The sequence below is a fragment of the Bos taurus genome, chromosome 10 (genome assembly GCF_002263795.3).
Source record: "Bos taurus isolate L1 Dominette 01449 registration number 42190680 breed Hereford chromosome 10, ARS-UCD2.0, whole genome shotgun sequence".
Classification (NCBI taxonomy): domain Eukaryota; kingdom Metazoa; phylum Chordata; class Mammalia; order Artiodactyla; family Bovidae; genus Bos; species Bos taurus.
The window spans coordinates 75035697-75061229 of record NC_037337.1 but is presented as its reverse complement, the minus strand read 5'-3'; the positions used below and the strand labels follow the sequence as shown (position 1 = coordinate 75061229).

General features: G+C 37.4%; 1 protein-coding gene across 1 annotated transcript in view; it reads left to right on the top strand.

The window, feature by feature from the left end:
* Window positions 1-25533, top strand: part of KCNH5 (potassium voltage-gated channel subfamily H member 5) — a 383851-nt gene that overhangs the window by 263085 nt on the left and 95233 nt on the right. Inside the window, exon 9 of the mRNA NM_001192989.1 lies at window positions 19707-19959. Within this exon, the coding sequence (NP_001179918.1) occupies window positions 19707-19959 (253 nt within the window). The remainder of the gene's footprint in view (window positions 1-19706; window positions 19960-25533) is intronic.

The following is a 25533-nucleotide window of genomic DNA, read 5'->3' as shown; positions in this document are numbered from 1 at the left end:
TCTGAGGTTATTGATATTTCACTAGCTTTGTAGTGATGCTTCCTAAGGCCCACTTGACTTCACATTCCAGGATGTCTGGCTTTAGGTGAGTAATCACACCATTGTGATTATCTGGGTTGTGAAGATCTTTTTTGTACAGTTCCTCTGTGTATTCTTGCCACCTCTTGATATCTTCTGCTTCTGTTAGGTCCCTACCACTTCTGTCCTTTATTGAGCCCATCTTTGCATGAAATGTTCCCTTGGTATTTCTAATTTTCTTGAAGAGGTCTCTAGTCTTTCCCATTCTATTGCTTTCCTCTATTTCTTTGCATTGATCACTGAGGAAGGCTTTCTAATCTCTCCTTGCTATTCTTCAGAATTCTGCATTCAAATGGATGTATCTTTCCTTTTCTCCTTTACTTTTCAATTCCCTTCTTTTCACATCTATTTTTATGGCCTCCTCAGACAGCCATTTTGCTTTTTTGCATTTCTTTTTCTTGAGGATGGTCTTGATCCCTGTCTCCTGTACAATGTCACGAACCTCCATCCATAGTTCCTCAGGCACTCTGTCTGTCAGATCTAGTCCCTTAAATCTATTTCTCACTTCCAATGTATAGTCATAAGGGATTTGACTTAGGTCATACTTGAATGGTCTAGTGCTTTTCTTCACTTTCTTCAGTTTCAGTCTGAATTTGGTAATAAGGAGTTCATGATCTGAGCCACAGTCAGCTGCCAATCTTGTTTTTGCTGACTGCATAGAGCTTCTACATCTTTGGCTGCAGAAAATGTAACCAATCTGATTTCAGTGTTGACCATCTGGTGATGTCATGTGTAGAGTCTTCTCTTGTGTTGTTGGAGGAGGGTGTTTGTTATGACCAGTGAATTCTCTTGGCAGAACTTTATTTGCCTTTGCCTTGCTTCATTCTGTAATCCAAGGCCAAATTTGCCTGTTACTCCAGGTGTTTTTTGACTTCCTACTTTTGCATTCCAGTCCCCTATAATGAAAAGGACATCTTTTGCGGGTGTTAGGTCTAGAAGACCTAACCTTCATAGAACCATTCAACTTCAGCTTCTTTAGCATTACTGGTCGGGTCATAGACTTGGATTACCATGATATTGAATGGTTTGCCTTGAAAATGGACAGAGATCATTCTGCCGTTTTTGAGATTGCATCCAAGTACTGCATTTTGGACTCTTTTGTTGACTATAATGGCTACTCCATTTCTTCTAAGGGATTCCTGCCCACAGTAGTAGATATAATTGTCATCTGAGTTAAATTCACCCATTCCAGTCCATCTTAGTTCGCTGATTCCTAGAATGTCGATTTTTTTCTCTTGCCATCTCCTGTTTGACCACTTCCAATTTGCCTTGATTCATGGACTTCACTTTCACTTTTCACTCTCATGCATTGGAGAAGGAAATGGCAACCCACTCCAGTGTTCTTGCCTTGAGAATCCCAGGGACAGGGGAGCCTGGTGGGCTGCCGTCTATGGGGTCGCACAGAGTCGGACACGACTGAAGCGACTTAGCAGCAGCAGCAGTAGCATGGACCTAACATTCCAGGGTCCTTTGCAATATTGCTCTTTACAGCATCAAACCTTGCTTCTATCACCATACTATTAAGTACATACTATTAAGTAGACAATTAAATAACTAGCAGCATTTGCTATTCTGTTTTCAGGTCTTATGAGCAGCACTGATACAAACTTAAGATGGTAGACACTGCATTTAGTGATAGAAATTCATTATGATGTACCAATAATTTAAGAAAAGTTATTTCAGTTATGTAAAGTGAAAAAGAGGTTTCACATTCATAAGATTCATTAATTATAAAATAGCCAAATCTCACTTTGGTTTGGCCTACATGGACCAGCTCACTTTCCCTCAAACATTCCTTAATAATACCCTCCTCTGAGCTGCTGCCAATTATTTCCTCTAAAGCTGGCTTCTTTTTTTGCAACTTGCTTACCTTTCCCGGTAACTTTGACTGACTAGTGAGTGTGTTTTACTTTTCTGATGTGATAGGCAAGCAACTCATATGCAGAAACTGTAACTATTAATGCCATCTCCTATATGTTTTACATATAAAAGACATTCTATAGCAATGCTATGTAATTATTTAATGAAATTAGTCATGTCTCCTGTTCTATTCCATATGTGGTACAGCTTAATTCTATCCCAATTTGCCTAATGCTGATATTTTTAGTGGTTGCAAACTGGTGATAGTAATGATTTTCCATATAGTGTTTTATATGACACACCCATACATACACACACATAATGCATACAAATCATAGGCATAAAGATCAATATGTTTTTATGTATATACTATATATCTGCTACTTAGATCAAGATAAAAACATTTTTATCACTCAGAAAGTTGCATCTCATGCTATGCCCAGGTAAAAGGAATGGTCACCCACTCCAGTATTTTTCCCTGGAGAACTTCATGGACTGAGTCTGGGGAGCTACAGTCCATATGGTTGCAGATGTCGGACACAAGGGAGGGACTAACACTTTCCCTTTCATATGCATATTTCACTTTCCCCACTCCGAAGTAATCAGTTTTAAAAATTGAGATATAATTCACATATAAATTTCACCATTTAAAAATGTACAATTCAGTAGTTTTTCGTATGAACAATGTTGTGTACCCATCACCATCCTCCAGAACATTTTCATCACCTGGAAAATAAACTTCAGCCACATTAGTGATAACTTTCTATTATCGCTTCCCCCAAGTCCTTGGAAAGGACTAATTTACTCTCTGTCTCTATGGATTTGCTAGTTCTGGACATTTCTTATAAGTTAAACCATATTCACATGATATATGGTCTTTTGTGACTGGTTTATTTCATTTAGCATGTCTTCCAGTTTTATCCATGTTACAACATGTATCAGTATTTTGTTTATTTTTAATGAGTAAATAATATTTTCTTGCATGAATTTACTACACTTTGATTATTCATTTATCCATTGATGGACATTTGAGTTGTTTGTTGTAACTACGATTTTGATGCTAAACTTCATATAAGTGGAATCATACAGTATATATGTAATATTTAATTATATGGATATATCAAAGGTGCCATCTTCGTTCTATGGCTGATGAACATGAGGGTTGCTTCTAAGTTGGGGCTGTTATGTATAAACATATTATGAAATTTCTGTTAGTGAACATATTTACAGACTTCTGTAGTGTATATTCATAGGAATTAAATTGATGAGTTGTAGTATTGGTAGGAGTTTGGTTTTATTAAGAAGCTGTCAAAGAGTCTTGAAAGTGATAGTATTATTTGGCATTCCCACTAGAACACCTGGTAGACCGGTTGTTCCATATGTTCTCCACATTCTTGGCATATTCTTGGTATATTGGCAGCCTTTTACATTTAAGCCATTGCAGTCTGTGTGTGTATGTATTGCCATCTAATTGTGGTTTTAATTTGCATTTCCCCATATTTAATGAGTTTGAAAACCTTTAAAAATCACATTGTTTAGGTAATCTCTTTTGTAGTTGCCCAACTCATAAGTTTCTTTCTTTCTTTTTTGTAAATTAGGTTCTCTGACTATTTCCTATTGATTTGAAGAATTTTTTCATTTTATCTGGGATATGTCTCCTTTGAAAGATACATGTGTGACAAATATCTTCTTTTAATCTAAGGCTTATATTTCACTTTCTTAACTTTTAAAATTGTATTTATTTTACAAGTTTTTTAAAATCGGTTTTAATGTAGTCTGTATGTTATTTCTTATAGCTTATTTATACATGAAATACTGCCATAGAAAATTTAGGAGGAATACTTGAGCATGTAAATATTCAAGTAACTATACATTTTTTGTCTGTTCTAGTGGTCCCAGAGAGCTAAATTCCTGAGACATGTTACTAATAGTGAAGGGTCTAATTATAAGGAAGCTCTGTCTGGTATTGCTATCCCGTTTCGATTATAAATAGTAACAAAGCAGGCTTTATTCACTAAGAACATATTGATCAGTGTCCAGTCTGATAAATGTCAGCATATTGGGAGAGTGAATGGAAGAGCTTGGTGTTTTTTGAAAGATTTCTGGTTTTATACTACCTAGTCATTTTACACATTCATACATTACTATTATGTATCTAAGTGTTAGAGTTATAAAATAATGTTTCATTCTAGAAATAATTGTCACCATAAGTATATATAAAGCCATATCAAATACCATCTACCTATATCAGATTTTCTAAGGACAGCATTTTTAGAAGTAAAATTAATGAATAAAGTATTGTATTTTTGTTGTTCAGTTCAGTTCAGTTGCTCAGTCGTGTCTGACTCTTTGTGACCCCATGGACTGCAGCACGCCAGGCCTCCCTGTCTATCACCAACTCCTGGAGCCTACCCAAACTCATGTCCATTGAATCGGTGGTGCCATCCAACCATCTCATCCTTTGTCGTCCCCTGCTCATCCTGCCTTCAATCTTTCCCAGCATCAGGGTCTTTTCAAATGAGTCAGCTCTTTGTATCAGGTGGCCAGAGTATTGGAGTTTCAGCTTCAACATCAGTCCTTCCAATGAACACTCAGGACTGATTTCCTTTAGGATGGACTGTTGTTATTGATTTGCAAAGTCATGTCCGACTCTTTGCAACCCCATGGACTGTAGCACTCCAGGATTCCCTGACCTTCACTATCTCCCGGAGTTTGCTCAAATTCATGTCCATTGAATCAGTGATGCTATTTAACCATCTCATCCTCTGCCACCCACTTCTTTTGCCTTCAATATTTCCTAGCATCAGGGTCTTTTGCAATAAGTTGGCTCTTCACATTATATGGCCAGAATTTTGGAGTTTCCATTTCAGCATCAGTCATTCCAATGAATATTCAGGGTTGATTTCCTTTAGGATTGACTGGTTTGATCTTGCAGTCCTTGAGGAAAGTATATATATGTGTGTGTGTGTGTGTGTGCATGTGTGTGTAACACAGTGGTAAAGAATCTCCCTATCAAGGCAGGAGATGAGGGTTCAATCCCTGGGTCTGGAAGATCCCTGGAGTAGGAAATGGCAACTCATTCCAGTACTCTTGCCTGGACAATTCCAATGGTAGAAGAGCCTGGCAGGCTACAGTCCATGGCATCACAGAGAGTTGGACACAACTTAGTGATTTATTATATATATATTTTATATATATATTATATATATGTGTGTATATTTATATATATAGTGTATTTATATTATATATATATATTCAGTTTTGTCAATACAGTCAGGTAACTCATTTCCACCTACAACATATGAGAGGAACTTCTTTTAAAGACGCCAGGAGCATCATTTGCCATGGGTGACTTTTACAAATATGATGGCCAGATTGTTTCTAGTCTACTGGATAATTAATCAAATTACTTCTAAAATATAATTTTAGAAAATATTTTCACATGTGGAAAAGTATTCTTTTTAGTTATATTCAGTTCAGTTCTGATCAGTTCAGTCACTCAGTCATGGCCGACTCTTTGCGACCCCATGAACTGCAGCACACCAGGCCTCCCTGTCCATCACCAACACCTGGAGCCTGCCAAAACTCATGTCCATTGAGTTGGTGATGCCATCCAACCATCTCATCCTCTGTCATCCTCTTCTCTTCCTGCCTTCAATCTTTCCCAGCACCAGGGTCTTTTCAAATGAGTCAGCTCTTTGCATCAAGTGGCCAAAGTATTGGAGTTTCAGCATCAACATCAGTCCTTCCAATGAACACCCAAGACTGATCTCCTTTAGGATGGACTGGTTGGATCTCCTTGCAGTCCAAAGGACTCTCAAGAGTCTTCTCCAACAACACAGTTCAAAAGCATCAATTCTTCGGTGCTCAGCTTTCTTTACAGTCCAACTCTCACATCCATACATGACTACTGGCAAAACCATAGTCTTGACCAGATGGACCTTTGTTGGCAAAGTAATGTCTCTGCTTTTTCATTTTTTAAAAAATTTTATTTTATTTTTAAACTTTACATAATTGTATTAGTTTTGCCAAATATCAAAATGAATCCACCACAGGTATACATGTGTTCCCCATCCTGAACCCTCCTCCCTCCTCCCTCCCCATACCATCCCTCTGGGTCGTCCCAGTGCACTAGCCCCAAGCATCCAGTATCGTGCATTGAACCTGGACTGGCAACTCGTTTCTTACATGATATTTTACATGTTTCAATGTCATTCTCCCAAATCTTCCCACCCTCTCCCTCTCCCACAGAGTCCATAAGACTGTTCTATACATCAGTGTCTCTTTTGCTGTCTCGTACACCGGGTTATTGTTACCATCTTTCTAAATTCCATATATATGCGTTAGTATACTATATTTATGTTTTTCCTTCTGGCTTACTTCACTCTGTATAATAGGCTCCAGTTTCATCCACCTCATTAGAACTGATTCAAATGTATTCTTTTTAATGGCTGAGAAATACTCCATTGTGTATATGTACCACAGCTTTCTTATCCATTCATCTGCTGATGGGCATCTAGGTTGCTTCCATGTCCTGGCTATTATAAACAGTGCTGCGATGAACATTGGGGTACACGTGTCTCTTTCCCTTCTGGTTTCCTCAGTGTGTATGCCCAGCAGTGGGATTGCTGGATCATAAGGCAGTTCTATTTCCAGTTTTTTAAGGAATCTCCACACTGTTCTCCATAGTGGCTGTACTAGTTTACATTCCCACCAACAGTGTAAGAGGGTTCCCTTTTCTCCACACCCTCTCCAGCATTTATTATTTGTAGACTTTTGGATGGCAGCCATTCTCACTGGTGTGAAATGGTACCTCATAGTGGTCTTGATTTGCATTTCTCTGATAATGAGTGCTGTCTAGGTTGGTCATAACTTTCTTTCCAAGGAGTAAGCGTCTTTTAATTTCTTGGCGGCAATCACCATCTGCAGGAATTTTGGAGCCCATAAAAATAGTCAGCCACTGTTTTCACTGTTTCCCCATCTATTTGCCATGGAGTGCTGGGACCGGATGCCATAATCTTAGTTTTCTGAATATTGAGCTTTAAGCCAACTTTTCACTCTCCGTTTTCACTTACATCAAGAGGCTCTTTAGTTCTTTTTCACTTTTTGCCATAAGGGTGGTGTCATCTGCATATCTGAGGTTATTGAGATTTCTCCTGGCAATCTTGATTCCAGCTCGTGCTTCCTCCAGCCCAGCGTTTCTCATGATGTACTCTGCATATAAGTTAAATAAACTGGGTGACAATATACAGCCTTGATGTACTCCTTTTCCTATGCACATATAAAGGTACAGAGATGAGATAGAGAACAATAGAAACTCTAAATTTCACCAGAGTCCTACATTTGGAAAGTTAATAGTCCCAAACAGTAGTTTTCACAAGTTAAAAATTGATAACAATTACTATTTTTTTTTTCACTGCTCATTTTACTAGAAAACGAAGACCATGAAAAGCTTGGTGGGAGTGGCTTTCTGTATTTTTTAAACAAAAACCTATGTCTCACTTTTGTATATGAAGTCTAGTCACAGAAAATTTATCTGTAAATTGAAACCTATGAATTTTAACCTATAATCATTCAATGGTTATAGCAGTCTCTGTTGCTAAAAATGTCTTTTTACTTTTAAATAATGGAAATTAATTTACTTTGGTTTTATTACATTTCTGAGTTAATTCTGTAGGAGTTTTGATACCCCAGGAATTGGCAGACTAACATCCAGTCAGCTGCTCTCCTTTGGTCCACATGGCTGCCTGGCTATACTCAAAATAATAATAATAATAATAATAATAAGGTTAACTTTCTTTTCTTCCTATAAAGTGAATGAGAATTGAATTCCTGCAGAGAACACTGCTTCACTTATTGGTAGTCTTGAGCTTTTCATTCCCAGGAAGGATAATAAAAATGTTTTAGGTGCAAATGTCATTTGCTTGACATTTTTAACTAATTTTCACTAACTTAATACTAATTCAGTTGGACTGGTGAACAGGGATTAATTAGCAGGGCATAACTTAATTGCAACAAAGGGAGCAGGAATTTTGAAGAATGTGAACAATGACTTCAATGCCTATCAAAATGTCATCAATGTATTTATTCCATTGTTTTAAAAAAGAAAACTGGGAGATCATTTTCAGTAATCAACTATGATTAAAAAACTAGCACTATATTATTCCTGACATAAGATTTTATAGATAAACAGTAAAATATTTTAAAGAAGTAAGAGATGTCAGGAGGGAGCTTGTTTAGTTCACTACCTTCAGGCACTTAAAATACAATTGTACTTATTATCCCCATTTTCACATTAAAGATTTGTTGAAAATGAATTATAAGTGGTCTGTCTATGATCACTGAATTCAGGAGCAGTGGTAGGAGATACCTCCACTAAAACTAAAGCTCTCCAGCCCCTGTCTCATTACACTATACAGTTCTTTTGTTTCAGATGAAATTGCCATTTGTTTCTTTTTCAAATGCAAGCAGGAGATTTTAGAGACAGATTCTAAAATTGTGTAAGATACTCTCATATACTACCAATTAAGTGTAATTTGGTACAAATTTTCTGGGAAACAATTTGGCAAGAGCCTTAAAAATGTTTTTATACTTTACTCAGTAATTTTACTTCTAAAATTGCTATCCTTAAGACATTCTGATATAAAGTGTTGATGGCTAGAAAAAAAAAAGGTACAGGGTATTTGTTATGACTTGATTTATGAAAGGGAAAACTGAAAATCTCAATATCCTATTATAATACAATGGTTAAGTGAATTGTGTTATAATTATATTAGGAATTATTTTGCAGTGATTCAAATTATGTTTTTGAATAAGTATTGCATGGCATGGGAAATAATTATAACATGACATTGAGTGATTATAGCCTGAAATAAAACTTTAGAGACTCAAGTTTTATAAAAATACTTTACATGAGTATATGTGTACTCTGTTGTGTCCAACTCTTTGTGACCGCATAGACTGCAGCCCACCAGGCTTGTTTGTCCATGGGATTCTCCAGGCAAGAATATTGGAGTGGGTTGCCATGTCTTCTTCCAGGGCATCTTCTAGCCCAGGGATGGAATATCTCCTACACTGGCAGGTGAATTCTTTGCAACTAATTCCACATGGATCTCCTGTGTTGCAGGCAGATTCTTTACCATCTGAGCCACCATGGAAGCCCCTGTATGTGTATAAATATGTATAAATAATGAAAAAATTCTGTGTTCTTCTTTACAGTTTTTTGACTTACCATGTTTTGTTTAATGATGAGAATTAAAACACATTTTAAAGTATAGTCAATCTCAATAGATGCAGAGAAAGCCTTTGACAAAATTCAACATCCATTTATGATAAGAACTCTCCAGAAAGCAGGAATAGAAGGAACATACCTCAACATAATAAAAGCTATATATGACAAACCCACAGCAAACATTATCCTCAATGGTGAAAAATTGAAAGCATTTCCTCTAAAGTCAGGAACAAGACAAGGGTGCCCACTTTCACCATTACTATTCAACATAATTTTGGAAGTTTTGGCCACAGCAATCAGAGCAGAAAAAGAAATAAAAGGAATCCAAATTGGAAAAGAAGAAGTAAAACTCTCACTGTTTGCAGATGACATGATCCTTTACATAGAAAACCCTAAAGACTCCACCAGAAAATTACTAGAACTAATCAATGATTATAGTAAAGTTGCAGGATATAAAATCAACACACAGAAATCCCTTGCATTCCTATACACTAATAATGAGAAAACTGAAAGAGAAATTAAGGAAACAATTCCATTCACCATTGCAACGGAAAGAATAAAATACTTAGGAATTTATCTACCTAAAGAAACTAAAGACCTATATATAGAAAACTATAAGACACTGGTGAAAGAAATCAAAGAGGACACTAATAGATGGAGAAATATACCATGTTCATGGATTGGAAGAATCAATATAGTGAAAATGAGTATACTACCCAAAGCAATTTATAGATTCAATGCAATCCCTATCAAGCTACCAACGGTATTCTTCACAGAGCTAGAACAAATAATTTCACAATTTGTATGGAAATACAAAAAACCTCGAATAGCCAAAGCTATCTTGAGAAAGAAGAATGGAACTGGAGGAATCAACCTACCTGACTTCAGACTCTACTACAAAGCCACAGTTATCAAGACAGTATGGTACTGGCACAAAGACAGAAATATAGATCAATGGAACAAAAAGAAAGCCCAGAGATAAATCCACGCACATATGGACACCTTATCTTTGACAAAGGAGGCAAGAATATACAACGGATTAAAGACAATCTCTTTAACAAGTGGTGCTGGGAAAACTGGTCAACCACTTGTAAAAGAATGAAACTAGAACACTTTCTAACACCTTACACAAAAATAAACTCAAAATGGATTAAAGATCTAAACGTAAGACCAGAAACTATAAAACTCCTAGAGGAGAACATAGGCAAAACACTCTCCGACATACATCACAGCAGGATCCTCTATGACCCACCTCCCAGAATATTGGAAATAAAATCAAAAATAAACAAATGGGACATAATTAAACTTAAAAGCTTCTGCACAACAAAGGAAACTATTAGCAAGGTGAAAAGGCAGCCTTCAGAATGGGAGAAAATAATAGCAAATGAAGCAACTGACAAACAACTAATCTCAAAAATATACAAGCAACTCCTACAGCTCAACTCCAGAAAAATAAATGACCCAATCAAAAAATGGGCCAAAGAACTAAATAGACATTTCTCCAAAGAAGACATACAGATGGCTAACAAACACATGAAAAGATGCTCAACATCACTCATTATCAGAGAAATGCAAATCAAAACCACTATGAGGTACCATTTCACGCCAGTCAGAATGGCTGCCATCCAAAAGTCTACAAGCAATAAATGCTGGAGAGGGTGTGGAGAAAAGGGAACTCTCTTACACTGTCGGTGGGAATGTAAACTAGCACAGCCACTATGGAGAACAGTGTGGAGATTCCTTAAAAAACTGGAAATAGAACTGCCTTATGATCCAGCAATCCCACTGCTGGGCATACACACTGAGGAAACCAGAAGGGAAAGAGACACGTGTACCCCAATGTTCATTGCAGCACTGTTTATAATAGCCAGGACATGGAAGCAACCTAGATGCCCATCAGCAGATGAATGGATAAGAAAGCAGTGGTACATATACACAATGGAGTATTACTCAGCCATTAAAAAGAATACATTTGAATCAGTTCTAATGAGATGGATAAAACTGGAACCTATTATACAGAGTGAAGTAAGCCAGAAAGAAAAACACCAATACAGTATACTAACACATATATATGGAATTTAGAAAGATGGTAACAATAACCCTGTGTACGAGACAGCAAAAGAGACACCGATGTATAGATCAGTCTTATGGACTCTGTGGGAGAGGGAGAGGGTGGGGAGATTTGGGAGAATAGCATTGAAACATGTATAATATCATGTATGAAACGAGTCGCCAGTCCAGGTTTGATGCACGGTACTGGATGCTTGGGGCTGGTGCACTGGGACGACCCAGAGGGAGGGTAGGGGAGGGAGGAGGGAGGAGGGTTCAGGATGGGGAACGCGGGTATACCTGTGGCAGATTCATTTCGATATTTGGCAAAACTAATACAATATTGTAAAGTTTAAAAATAAAATAAAAGTTAAAAAAATTTATTAAAATATTTTAAAATATTATTAAAAATAAAATATTATAATTAAAATTAAAATATTATTTAAAAATTATTAAAAATAATAATAAATATGAAAATATAAAACTTGAACAAAAAAAATAAAAAAAATAAAAATAAATAAAGTATAGTCAAAGAATGAATTAGAGAGAATCAACCATTTTCCTTTGACTCTAGTCAATCATTTCCTCAGAGATTCTTGATTTAACTTCTTGGTTTCTAGTGAAAATATTTAGGTCTCTCTTCTTCTAAGCTTCTTCTAAACACTAATACCATATAAAGGATGAAATTGTTGGGGGAGGAGACCTACCTTAATGACATTTATCAAATTTTCTCTTTATGATATAATCTGGGCCTCCTGGTGACTCAGATGGTAAAGAATCTGCCAGAAAGCAGGAGATTGGATTCAGTACTTGGGTCAGGAAGATCCTCTGGAGAAGAAAATAACTACCAACGCCAGTATTCTTACCTGGAGAATTCCATGGATAGAGAAGACTAGTGGGCTACAGTTCATGGGGTTGCAGAGTCAGGGACACAACTGAGCGACTAACACTTTCACTTTCATACTAATATCTAGTTCAGATTCTTTCAATATATATGCTAAAACTTATATATGGAATAAGATGCCTTCCCTTTGGCAAATGGTAATGAAATAAACTAATAATTTTTCAGTGAATCCTCATGTCTTTACCAACACATTTTGTATGCAATACAAATGGAGCTAAAATAAAATGTTTAGTTAGAAATGGAAACAAATTTGCAAAGAAATCAAGGCTGTTCAGTGATGGTGGTGGTGGCATTACCAATTTCCTAATAAATTAGTTTGATTAATTGGACTTTGATTTTTAGAAATCAGCAGTTATACTTTTGTAATACACTAAGAACCAGGGAACATCAGAAAGTGCCAGATGTTATATTTTAATACTGGTTGAGCTTTGCTTGGGAGCATTGGCTTAAGAGCTGGAACTCAAGAGTTTAAGGCTTTGCTAATTTATTGAGAGGCCTTGAGCACATCAGGCACCCTTCTGTAAAATGGATCACTGGACTAGGAACAGTGATTTTTCAAACTGTTCCTGACTGGAAGCTCCAGGGAGATAGGCACCATGAGAGTTTTATCTCACAGATCTGGGGGGCCTATATAATAGCCTGCATGTGGCTAGTACATAACCAGAGCTTAGTGCTGTGAGTTAAATGAATGAATGTGTCCTCTGGAGCCCTGCCTGGAGTCAGCTTTTCTATCAGATTTTCAGCCAGCATAATGCTACATGTATCTGCTTTATATATCAGGTAGATGTAAGGTAAGATTACATTAAAAATATAAAGGATAATTCTACTGCTGTAAATAAAAGTTTAAAAGCTTTAGGATAAAGTCTTTTCAATTCTGTGATAATTTAATGTTACTATTGTGCTATTATTTAAAAATGCAGATCATAACACCTGTGACTCTCATTTTCCCCTTCTATACAATTTAAAAATCTGTGATAGAGCTGTGTGTAAATTGTATTTGTGAAACAGCAAGGGATGATATGTGTTTTGATGGATGGATTGGAGGTGACAAGGCAGAGAAGGAGATGATGGGGTATGCCAGTCAAAGGAACAGCTTGTACAAAGGCAAACAACCACAAGTGAGCATGGCAACTTTGAAAATGAAAGTGAAAGTCACTCAGTCATGTCTGACTCTGTGACCCCATGGACTGTACAGTTCATAGAATTCTCCAGGCCAGAATACTGGAGGGGGTAGCAGCCGGGGCTGCAGGGGATCTTCCCAACCCAGGGATTGAACCCAGGTCTCCTGCATTGTAGGATGATTCTTTACCAGCTGAGCCACAAGGCAAGCCCAACTTTAGACAGGCAAGAAGTATGTGACTTGGGTGCAAGGTCGAAAGAAGATAGTAAGAAATGTGGCTGGAAGAGGCTCCCAGTATAAAAACCTTGTATGCTTGCTTAGGACTTGAGCTGTATCTGGTGGGGAAGCAAGTCTAGACTTTTAAGAAAGTGAGATATTTGTGTTTTACTATGAGTAAAACACATATGAGTCTCAGTGTTGAGATTAGCTCTTTGGAGTCTGAGGGTTATCTGTTAAGATACCTATTGATCTTGGGTTTAATGAAACTGGTATCATAAATACTCAAAAATGTTATCTTTTCTCAGAAAATGGCATACTTTCTCTTTTTTCACACTGGGTTTACAGAATTCTAAAAATGATTCCTTATATATATGATTCCTAATATGTCAATCCTAAAGTAAACAAGTCCTAAATATTCATTGGAAAGACTGATGATGAAGCTGAAGCTCCAGTACTTTGGCCACCTGATGCAAAGAAATGACTCATTTAAAAAGATCCTGATGCTGGGAAAGATTGAAGGCAGGAGGAGAGGGTACAACAGAGGATGAGATGGTTGGATGGCATCACCAAGTCTATGGACATGAGTTTGAGCAAGCTCTGGGAGATGGTGATGGACAGGGAAACCTGACATGCTGCAATCCAAGGGGATGCAAAGAGTTGGACGTGACTGAACTGAACTCAACTTGCAGAATTCTAAAAATGATCCCGTGTATATAGTCAGAGCTCTTCCAAAGACAAAGCATACTGTCTTGATTAAGAATACACTTTGATTTATTCTACCTGGACATGAAGACAGAGAAGAAAATGGCAACCCACTCCAGTATTCTTGCCTAGAGAATCCTGTGGACAGAGGAGCCTGGTGGGCTGCAGTCTATGGGGTTGCACAGAGTCAGACATGAGTGAATTGACTTAGCAGCAGCAACAGCAGCAGGACATGAAGAAGGGATAAAAAAATCAACCCTGAAGTCAAATAAAAGAAGTTACTATTAATTACATATAGTCTACTGAAATGTAACTTCATTTGTTTATGACTATAAGAGTACATCATGTGACATGCCAGGCTGGATGAAGCAAAAGCTAGAATCAAGATTGCCAGGAGAAATATCAATAACCTCAGATATGCAGATGACACCACCCTTATGGAAAAAAGTGAAGAGGAACAAAAAAGCTTCTTGAAAATGAAAGAGGAGAGTGAAAAAGCTGGCTTAAAACTCAACTTTCAAAAACTAAAATCATGGCATCCAGTCCCATCAGTTCAGCTCAGTCACTCAGTCATGTCCAACTCTATGCAACCCCATGGACTGCAGCATGCCAGGCTTCCCTGTCCATCACCAACTCCTGGAGCTTACTCAAACTCATGTCCATTGAGTCAGTGGTACCATCCAACCATCTCATCCTCTGTTGTCCTCTGCTCCTCCTGCCTTCAATCTTTCCCAGCATCAGGGTCTTTTCCAATGAATCAGTTCTTCGCATCAGGTGGCCAAAGTACTGGAGTTTCAGCTTCAGCATCAGTCCTTCCAGCGAGTAGTCAGGACTGATTTCCTTTATGATGGACTGGTTGGATCTCCTTTCTGTCCCAGGGACTCTAAAGAGTCTTCTCCAACAACACAGTTCAAAAGTATAAATTCTTCTGCGTTCAGCTTTCTTTGTAGTCCAACTCACATCCATACATGACTACTGGAAAAACCATAGCTTTGACCAGATGGACCTTTGTTGGCAAAGTAATGTCTCTGCTTTTTAATATGTTGTCTAGGTTGGTTATAACTTTTCTTCCAAAGAGCAAGCATCTTTTAATTTTATGGCTGCAGTCACTATCTGCAGTGATTTTGGAGCCCCAAAATACAAAGTCTGTCACTGTTTCCTTTGTTTCTCCATCTATTTGCTATGAACTGTTGGGACCCAATGCCATAATCTTAGTTTTCTGAATTTTGAGTTTTAAGCCAACTTTTTTTACTCTGCTCTTTCAGTTTCATCAAATACTCTTTAGTTCTTCACTTTCTACTGTAAGTGTGGTGTCATCTGCCTGTATGAGGTTATTGATATTTCTCCCAGCAATCTTGATTCTAGTTTATGCTTCATCCAGTCCAGCATTCTTCATGATGTACTCTGCATATAAGTTAAATAAGCAGGGTGACATATACAGCCTTGACATACTCCTTTCCTGATTTGGAACCAGTCTGTTGCTTCATGTCTGGTTCTAACAGTTGCTTCTTGACCTACATATAGATTCTCAGGAGGCAGGTCAGGTGGTCTGGTATTCCGATCTCTTTAAGAATTTTCCACAGTTTGTTGTGATCCAGTCCCATCACTTCATGGCAAATAGATGAGAAAACAATGGAAACAGTGACAGATTTTATTTTTGAGGGCTCCAAAATCACTGCAGATGTTGACTGCAGCCATGATTTAAAAGACACTTGCTCCTTAGAAGAAAAGCTATGACCAACCTAGACAGCATATTAAAAAGCATAGACATTATTTTATCATCAAAGGTCTGTATAGTCAAAGCTATGGTTTTTCCAGTAGTAATGTGTGGATATGAGAGTTGAACCTCTCACATAAAGAAAGCTGAGCACCGAAAAATTGATGCTTCTGAAATGTGGTGTTGGAGAAGTCTCTTGAGAGTCCTTTGGGCTGCAAGGAGATCCAACCAGTCAATCGTAAAGGAATTCAGTCCTGAATATTCATTGGAAGGACTGATGATGAAGCTGAAGCTCCAATACTTTGGCCACCTGATGCAAAGAACTGGCTCCATAGAAAAGACTCTGATGCTGGGAAAGATTGAAGGCAGGATGAGAAGGGGACTACAGAGGATAAGATGGTTGGATGACATCACTGACTTGATGGACGTGTGTTTGAGCAAACTCTGGGAGTTGGTGATGGACAGGGAAGCCAATGTGCTGCATTCCATGGGGTCACAGATTTGGACACGACTGAGTGACTGAAGTGAACTGATAAGATACTCAGTTGGGAGCTATCTGCCAAGAGATTGGATATGACATTCAAAGCAGAGTACATTGAAATTGGGAATAATGGACCAGGTGTGACAGTTATCTTGAAAGTTTTATTTTATAACTTAAAACTAAATTTTGCCTTATATAAGATACTTATTGGGCTTTCCAGTTGGCAATAGTGGTAAAGAACCTGCCTGCCAATGCAGGAGACATAAGAAAAGCATTTTGATCCCTGAATCAGGAAGATCCCTGGAGGTGGGCATGACAACCCACTCCAGTATTCTTGCATGGAGAATCCCATGGATAGAGGAGCCTGGTGGGCTACTGTCTGTAGAGTCACAAAGAATTGGGCACCACTGCAGTGACTTAGCGCACACGCATTCAGGCAAGGCATTTATGAGCTTCCCGGGTGGTGCAGTTGTAAAGAATCTGCTCGCTACTGCAGGAGACACAAGAGATGAGCGTTCAATCCCTATGTCAGAAAGGTCCCCTAGAGGAGGAAATGGCAACCCCTCCAGTATTCTTGCCTGGAAAATTCCATGGATAGAGGAGCCTGGTGGGCTACAGTCCATGGGATCACAGAGAGTTGGACACGACTGAACACAAACATCAGCACAAAGATACTTATTAGGGCTTTCATTTACAGAAGAAAATAAGATTATGCTCATATCTCCATGACAGACACACCGTGATAGAGCACATGCTATATATAAGGGATTGGGTGGAGCTTGTCAGTAGGTATGACTTTGGTCTATTTAACACTTAGTTTTAATTTGTCACTTTATGACATTTGGACTTTAGTATATATTGTGAATCAGAATAATAAAAATAGTCAATGTCTTAAGGAAAGTGAAGAAAAGAATGATGCACTTAAAATGTAATAAAAGTCCTCTTTTGGTACACTACTAAACAGAGAATATTGCTAAAACTGGGAGATTTCATTCATTCAAGCATGAATCTTGAAAGAAATAATTAAAAGGATGTGAAATGACTGTTACCAAAATGAATCTAAAACAATGAAAATTCTGTAAGGCAACAAAAATAGAAATAGATTAATCTGTTTGACCATTAAGCTATTCAGTGTAATATTTATACATGTATGTATATATTTTAAAATTACTTTTATGGTTTTTGCTCCCCTAGCACCAATTCTATTTTCAACTTGAGGGAAATATTAACATTAGCTAAAACTTGAAATCTATTCAGGCTCATGCAGAAATACCTTCTTAGTTCTGCCTAGAACTTCATCAAATAGTCAAGAAACAGAATTCAGGCAGGAGTGGAGAATGAAAAAAAAAGCAAATGGCTTTTAAAGAGAGCTAAAAAAAGCATTACATTTTTTTTTTTGAATACTCAAATGTTTGGTAGGGAAAATAAAGCCTAGCCTTTCTTTAACATTTACCATGTGCAAGACTAAACTGGGCTAAACTGAAATCCCCATTTAATTCCTACAATGAACCTATGAAATAAACACTGTTATCCTATTTCACAGATGAGATTCAGAGTGATAAATAAGTTGCCTTAGGTTACAAAGGTAAGTGGTAGATCTGTTCCCAGACCTAGGACCTCCTGAGGCTGATCTTTCATGATACCTCCAGGCACTCTTCCATGTCACCATGGCCATTCCCCTATCATACTTTTCTCACCGTATTATAATTGTCTTTTTACCTCCTGTCTCCCCCTACTTCATCGTTAGCTCCACCAAAGCAAAGACAGCATATTACCCTTCTAGTTCCAGGAATTTAATGCAGTGACATGCCTCACAGTAGAAGCTCAGTAAGTGCCCATTGAAAGACTAATATTTTCAGGAGTCACTGAAAGTTAATATAGTAAAGAAAACATTGTATTGTTATGGAAACTAACTGATCTGGAAAGTGCCAATTGCTTCTATAGTTCTGTTAGATGTTCCTTTTTTCAAAGATGAACTCTTTCAGAAAGATAGGAGAGCTGATCACTATTGCATATAGGAATTCAGAAGAGTAAGAAAAAATCTGCAAAGATCCTGAAGTGATGTGACATGATATCACAGTATTAGGAAAGGTTAAGGGGATGGATATTGAAAGCACAATTTAATTAAGGGTTTTTACATTTACGACGGCTCATCTTCTACACACAGACGCAACCTGCTTTTCATGGATAGTGAGCTCCAAGTGAAAGGAATATTCCAGGCCTTAGGTCATTTTTTAAAGGTTAAAATGCAATTAGCATAGGAAAGAAAACTATTTTATATGAAAACCTTATTTGGTATAATTTAATGAGGACAAATCAACTTAGACTTCAGCTCAAGGGATTCAAAGTCTATCAGAGAAAAACATTTCTGATTATAAGGAAGAGTTTACCAAGGGAGTTGGGAGGGGATTCTGAGTTTGCACATGCACCTTTCACAGGGACTGTCCTGACTTCTATAATCATGTCTTGCTCGATGATGCTCTGATGATAATGTGATTATATGTCCATTTTAATCTGGGTCTTTAATTGCCTTGTCTGAAAGCTACAGGGAATAAAATTTCTATACCTCTGTCTCTTTAAGCATGTTTCTGCCATTTGTCCCCTTTCTAAATGGTGCTTGGAGCTTGAATTCTGCTGTTGCTCTCAGCAGTCTTTAGGAGTCAAAGACCTGAACGAGCAAGGGCTACCATGCAGCCTGCAGTGCCCACCTCTGCCAGCATGGACATTGCCAGTTTTTTAAGCCTTACAGAAGGCTGGTGAATACGCTTTTGCTCCCTGCACATAAATTTATTAGTAAAATAAAAATATTTCAGAGTGAAGAAAACATATGGAGAGTGGAGTTGTTATCAGCCATGTCAAGTTGCATGACACATGCGATGATGCTTTTGTTGATTTTGTTGTCTTGCAATTGGTTAATATGAATCCACTTCCAATATGTAGTAAGGTCTGTTATCCTGAATTTTGAAGTAGTTATGAAAATAATTATAAAGTAGCAACTAGACTGAAATGAAAGTTAATGAACTATTTTATTTATTTGATGACATTGTAATACATTGTTTTCTGAGACTGTTCCCGGCTGTCTTGAGACTGTCTTCGATCCATGATGAGATCCGTACCCACTCAGAGAGTCACTACATGGTGCTGTGTTGTAATAGCCCATATGCTCATCAGCCCATCTCACTGGATTATTAGATCTTTCGGAGCAGACCTGTGTCTTGTTACTTTTTTCCTCAATACAGCATTTTGCAGACTGTGCCGTAGTCAATAAGTATTTGTCAGATTCCTTTTTGTTGGAAATAGTCTTTCTCTCTTTTTTCTTACTTATTCATCTCTCACTTTCTTCAGGTCCTCTCCATCTGTCCCAAGGACATGAGAGCTGATATCTGTGTTCATCTAAACCGGAAGGTTTTTAATGAACATCCTGCTTTTCGATTGGCCAGCGATGGGTGTCTGCGAGCCTTGGCAGTAGAATTCCAAACTATTCACTGTGCTCCTGGGGACCTCATTTACCATGCTGGAGAAAGTGTGGATGCCCTCTGCTTTGTGGTGTCAGGATCCTTGGAAGTCATCCAGGATGATGAGGTGGTGGCTATTTTAGGTACTGTGAACTTTCCTAATGTAGTAGCAAACGTGTAACAGTTTTAGAGGTTTTTACTTCTCAGGTTTCTTAAGAGAAATTTCCTTTGCTGGGTGACTTTGGAAATTGGGTCACTAATGAGATGATGAATCTCAGTGAAAACTAGTAATGCCATTTCAGCAAGGAACATTAGTATTGGTCATAGCTTAATGGGCTGCACTGGGTTTGATTAAACTTTCTTTGGCAACAATACGACAGTGCCTTTTAAACGAGAGGTGATCACAGCCTAGGGTGACTGAACTTCCATGTTGGTAAGTGTGAAAATGGCTTGTGAAATGATTGTTAGGTTAGTAACCTACAGTATTTGTCTCAGAGGGACAACAGAACCTTTGCAGATCAACACTTCCCTTTAGAGATGTATAAACTGAGGCTTTATACATTCAACAACAGCCAACCAGTTCAGTGGCTGGTTCAGCTAGCTACCTGAGAATTAGTACTTGAGTACAGATCATCTTTCCCCAGATCTTTCTGCTTGCTTGCAATGGACCTAAGTAATGAGCAGAAAGTAATGAGGAGATATTTGAATTTGACCTGTTATATTGAAATGATCACAATGCAAGTAAACTTAGGTTTTTAAAGCTGGTTCTACCCATCTATATTTATGAGTGAGAAAAATTATTCAGCTAGTAATAAATTTGTTCTAAAATTCAGAGACCTGATATAGTTGTGCTAATGAAAAAAGGCAGTGACAGTACATGTGAGTGAAAAATTTTTTTAAAAAATTGCATGTTTGGGGACAGTGTAATCCATTTTATACTTTATCTTGGTAAAAATTGCTAAATGATATGTTAGATCATTTTCTGATCAAATATCTGCAGCATGAAGTCCACATAGATAAAAAAGGAAGCAATAATGAGGCCAGAGGAGAATAATTTCTTGTGTTTTTTCAAGTAAAATAAGTTAGAATTGTAGGATGTCAGCTCTCTTTTGATCACATTTTTCATGGCTTCTGTCTCATGAAAAATGAGCTCAATTTTTAAGCTATTGGATTTTTTAGCTACTGAGGTCAACCTACCATAACTTGAATGCTACTTATTCTTATAAGTAAAAGATTGACTGGTGTATTTTAGAAACTGCAAAAGCAAAATCCAGCCCCCAAATGAAGGATTGATTCAAAAAGCACAATTACCTGAAAAAGACAGAATCGAGAATTGAGAAACTATGACTCTTCCTAAGAAAATAGGTTCAGTAAATTTGTAAGGGTTACAAAAATTAGTTCAAGGATGCAAATGACTGAACACTATTGTTTGTAAAACTTTCTTTAACTGTTGAGAAATAATATTACATTTATGCGTAAATTTCTTTTAGAAGCTATTTTTATTTATTTTTTTGTTTGGTTGGAAAAATGCATGTAGCTCTTAGAATCAGCACTCTGGGTGTGTTTAATGTTGCTTAGTGTGTGTTCTGCTTTGTTTCCTGGAGCATAAAGGAGTTATGTAATACTTCATAAAAAGTGTACTTTTCACTAGAACAATCCTTTGTGGTAAAATGTAGCATATACACACTACAACAATTCTTGTTTGCTTAAAGAAGATGTTAAAACACAAGCCCAAAACAGGCGTATTTTTTCCTACATGTTCATGTCAATGGTGGGTGGTATAGCAGACATCAAATATAATAAAACGAGTACTGTTGTGATAAATTTCCTAGACTGTGCACTCATTGTCATTTGTTTTGCCCCATTTTCTTCATTGCAGCTTCACCTTGCTAGTTTCTTTTCTAAAAAGATGGATTGAGAAAGCCCTGAGTGCAGTGCCTCTGGGCTAGGTCTGCTAAGCTGGAATCATTTGCTCAGTGAAACAGACAAAATGCATTTTCTTTTCATTTTAAAATAAAATGGTAGCTAGTTTTGCCCAATGACACAGTAAAAATGAACACAGGGCCTCTGGGTATTGGTCCAGTCTCATTATATATCTGTCATATTTTATTTCTTTGAATGAATGCTTTTTGTTTATCCTCCTCAAAAATCTGAACATTTCAGAGACTTTTCATCTCTTGGTTTAATGAGTTAAATTACATGTATACCTCTCTGGCAATTTTTCTTCCCTTTATTCTGTGGGTCTCTAACAAAGATTAGCTCAGCCAAAAGGCGATCAAAAGTTTCTGTTTAAAAAAAAATTTTTGCACTGAAAGTGATCTTCCAAGAAAGAGATAAGTGCGGGGGCGGGGTGTGGGAAGGCATGACGCTGGAGAGGCTCACAGGGTCGCCTAGGTGCCCTGCTACTGCTAAGTCGCTTCAGTCGTGTCCGACTCTGTGCGACCCCATAGATGGCAGCCCACTAGGCTCCTCCGTTCCTGGGATTCTCCAGGCAAGAACAGTGGAGTGGGTTGCCATTTCCTTCTCCAATGCATGAAAGTGAAAAGGGAAAGTAAAGTCGCTCAGTCGTGCCTAACTCTTAGCGACCCCATGGACTGCAGCCTACCAGGCTCCTCTGTCCATGGGATTTTCCAGGCAAGAGTACTGGAGTGGGTTGCCATTGCCTTGTGCTGGCCAAAGTCACATCCTCATGGTGTCTGTGATTTGAATCATCAATGACAAGATAGTTGTGGATAAAAACTTTGAGAACTCTGCCCTGGTGTTGCACCTTCTACCAATCTGGCAGGAAGGCAGTCTGAGGAGATTGTGGAGTAGGAGTGTGGACTCATAGTGAATTTCTGCAGGAGACAGTGTGTGATGTCACATGTGAGAGATGTTTGCACCACATGCCCCAAGGAGTGTGTCTGCCATGGTCCAGATATGCTCTTGTGCTCATATGGCTTATAGGTTCCATCTATGAGCTTGTTGAAGCTTGTCTGTTGCCACCTGTGCTTCATCTAAGGGGTATGGAACCTGCTAGAAGGATCTTTCTTAATGAACCAGCTTCTTGACTTGTAGATTGTCTCGCCAGCTCTGTTGTGTGACTTCACAGTGTGAATTCCACCCAGGATGCATGTTTTCAGACTTTTCTAAGCCAGCAATACTTTCTTTCATAACTAAAAAGGATTTTTATTTTTCATTTAACACTTAAGATGTTTAACTATGTTTTAGGATAGGGAGGGAAAAGGAGTAACTCATCCACATCACTTCTGACACTGTGCTGACTGTTCATTCTTTTTATAATCCTATTTTTTTCTTATTTCTAATTTTTTTGTAGCCTAATTTTGAAATAATTGCAAACTTAATGAAAAGTTGTAAAAGTTATCAGCACATGAAGTTTGGCATATATCAAGGTTTTCTATCTTATTGAGTAAGTTAATTAGGTTTTCTGTATCTTTACTTATTTTTTTTCCTCTTGATCTATACTGGAACTGAGAGTGACGTGTTATTTTATTATTAATGTGTTGTATCTATGTCTCTTTGTATTTCCCATAGTTTGCTATTTATACTGTTTATTACTGTGTTATTTGGTACACAGATATTTGTAACTACTATATCTTCAGCTGAATTGTGACTTTTAGCATTGAACTCTTTTCTATTATATCACAACCCTTGTAAGGGTCAGACAGAAACAGCATCCCCTCCCCCATCTGCATATACCTCAGAAAAATGGATTTGTCTAAGTTGATCTGATAGGAGAAATAAGTAGGCCTTGCTCTCTCTTATGCTGATTTATTTGCCAGTTGAAAAGTAGAGGTGAGGTCATTTTAAAATTAATTAAAATCTCTGAATCCAAAAACCAGGTGCAGTTCATTCCCTTGGATCTTTGCCTCTCAACGGTCTCTTGGTAGCTCCATAATTCTTTAGGGTGTCAAAAGTGTTAAGGTGTTTAATGAATAAGTTCTGAAGCAGAACTAATTAATGGAAAGATAAAAATATAGTCAATAAATACCTTCTCTTTTAACATGGAGAGGTGGCTTCAAGATGTTTTCTAAATAGGGCACATGAAGATAATTGCAGTTCATGTCTTTTTCTAAATTGAAGTTCTTTCAGTTCTTACACCTCCACTTTTTTTTCTTTTGACCTTCCCACTTTTTATAAAACACAAAGAATTCCAAATTAAGTTCATGATGCATACATAATATTGTATGTGCTTTAATATCTTCTTGCATTTTTGTTTTTACCCTGTAATTACTTAATGTGAACAGATTTATTGGTATGCCTAAAATAGCCAGGTTACTTTTAAGTGTCTGACAAAGTATACTGTACCTTATAGAGACTATACAAATGTCATTTCCCCACTAACTTTAGACCCATCTTGTAAAATAGTTGATTTGCTGCATTCACATTTTGACTTTTCTCTTTTCACTGATTATTAAAATCATATGGTTAGAATTATTAATCTAAGGCAATCTATATCTAAGTCTGTTAACTGTAACTTTAAGTTCCCAAGAGAACCATGCTTATTTATGTGGAGTTTAAATAGAGGCCTAGATGTTTTTTTTTTTTTTTTTCTTGTTTCATACATGATATTTTACATGTTTCAATGCCATTTTCCCAAATCTTCCCACCCTCTCCCTCTCCCATAGAGTCCATTGAAGGAAGAAGGCATAAGAGAAGACGAAAGAGACAGAATTAAATGAACTTAATAAAATAAAATGGCTTCCCAGGTGGCACAGTGATAAAGAATCTGCCTCCAATACAGGAGACATACGTTCAATCTCTGGGTGAGGAAGATCCCCTGGAGTAGTAAATGGCAACCTGACTGAAGTATCCTTGCCTGGAAAACTCCATGGACTTAGGAACCTGGTGGTCTATAGTCCATGGAGTCCACAGAGAGTTGAGCAAGACTGAGCGCACACACACAACACAACACAGCAATATGAAAACTGTAATTTCTATTACCTGGGTAAAGACTCCATTTTAATTAGAATCGTTATTTAGAATCAGTTCATCTCTTATAAACATTTGTCAATTATCAAAGAAAACATGAATTCTTCAAAGAATTTGAAAATTTCTCTCAAAGAAAACATAAGAACTCAAAATCTGCTTCTTATTTTTATCCCCCGCCCACCCCCCCAAAAAAAACCCCAGAAACCTGAGATGTGAATGAATAATATTCTTCTATTTTGAGAATCTGTGAAAATGTTACTTTAGTGTTGTGGCTTAGATTTCTTCCCATATACTTGTTGAAAGTCAAGTGTTTCACACTTAAATTCTTTAAAGGGCTTTTCCCAAGCTCCAGAAAATTATTTTCCTTTGTATCCACATTTCTTTGTTTTGAGATGCTGTACTGTGAACCAGGTATATTTGCTCTACATATTGTGATGATGATGAGCTTAGTTAATTTAGACATTTTTATGAAAGTAAACCAGTTATTTGCTTTAAAAAACTCATGCCTGTCTTCTTTTAAATTTTCTAAGTAGTGAGTAAAACATTGTTTGTCTATAGCTTATGTTATACACTTTAGAATTCCTCAGTATGTAGATTTTAGGGTAAAATATAGTCTATTATCTGGTAATTTAGACTTAGGGGGTTCTGTGCTGCCTTAGCAGTAAAAAAAAAAAAAAAAAAGAAGAAGAAAAGAAAGGAAAAAAGTCCTGCTGCCAGTGCTGGATACCTGGGTTTGATCTCTGGGTTGGGAAGATATCGAGGAGAAGGAAATGGCAACTCACTCC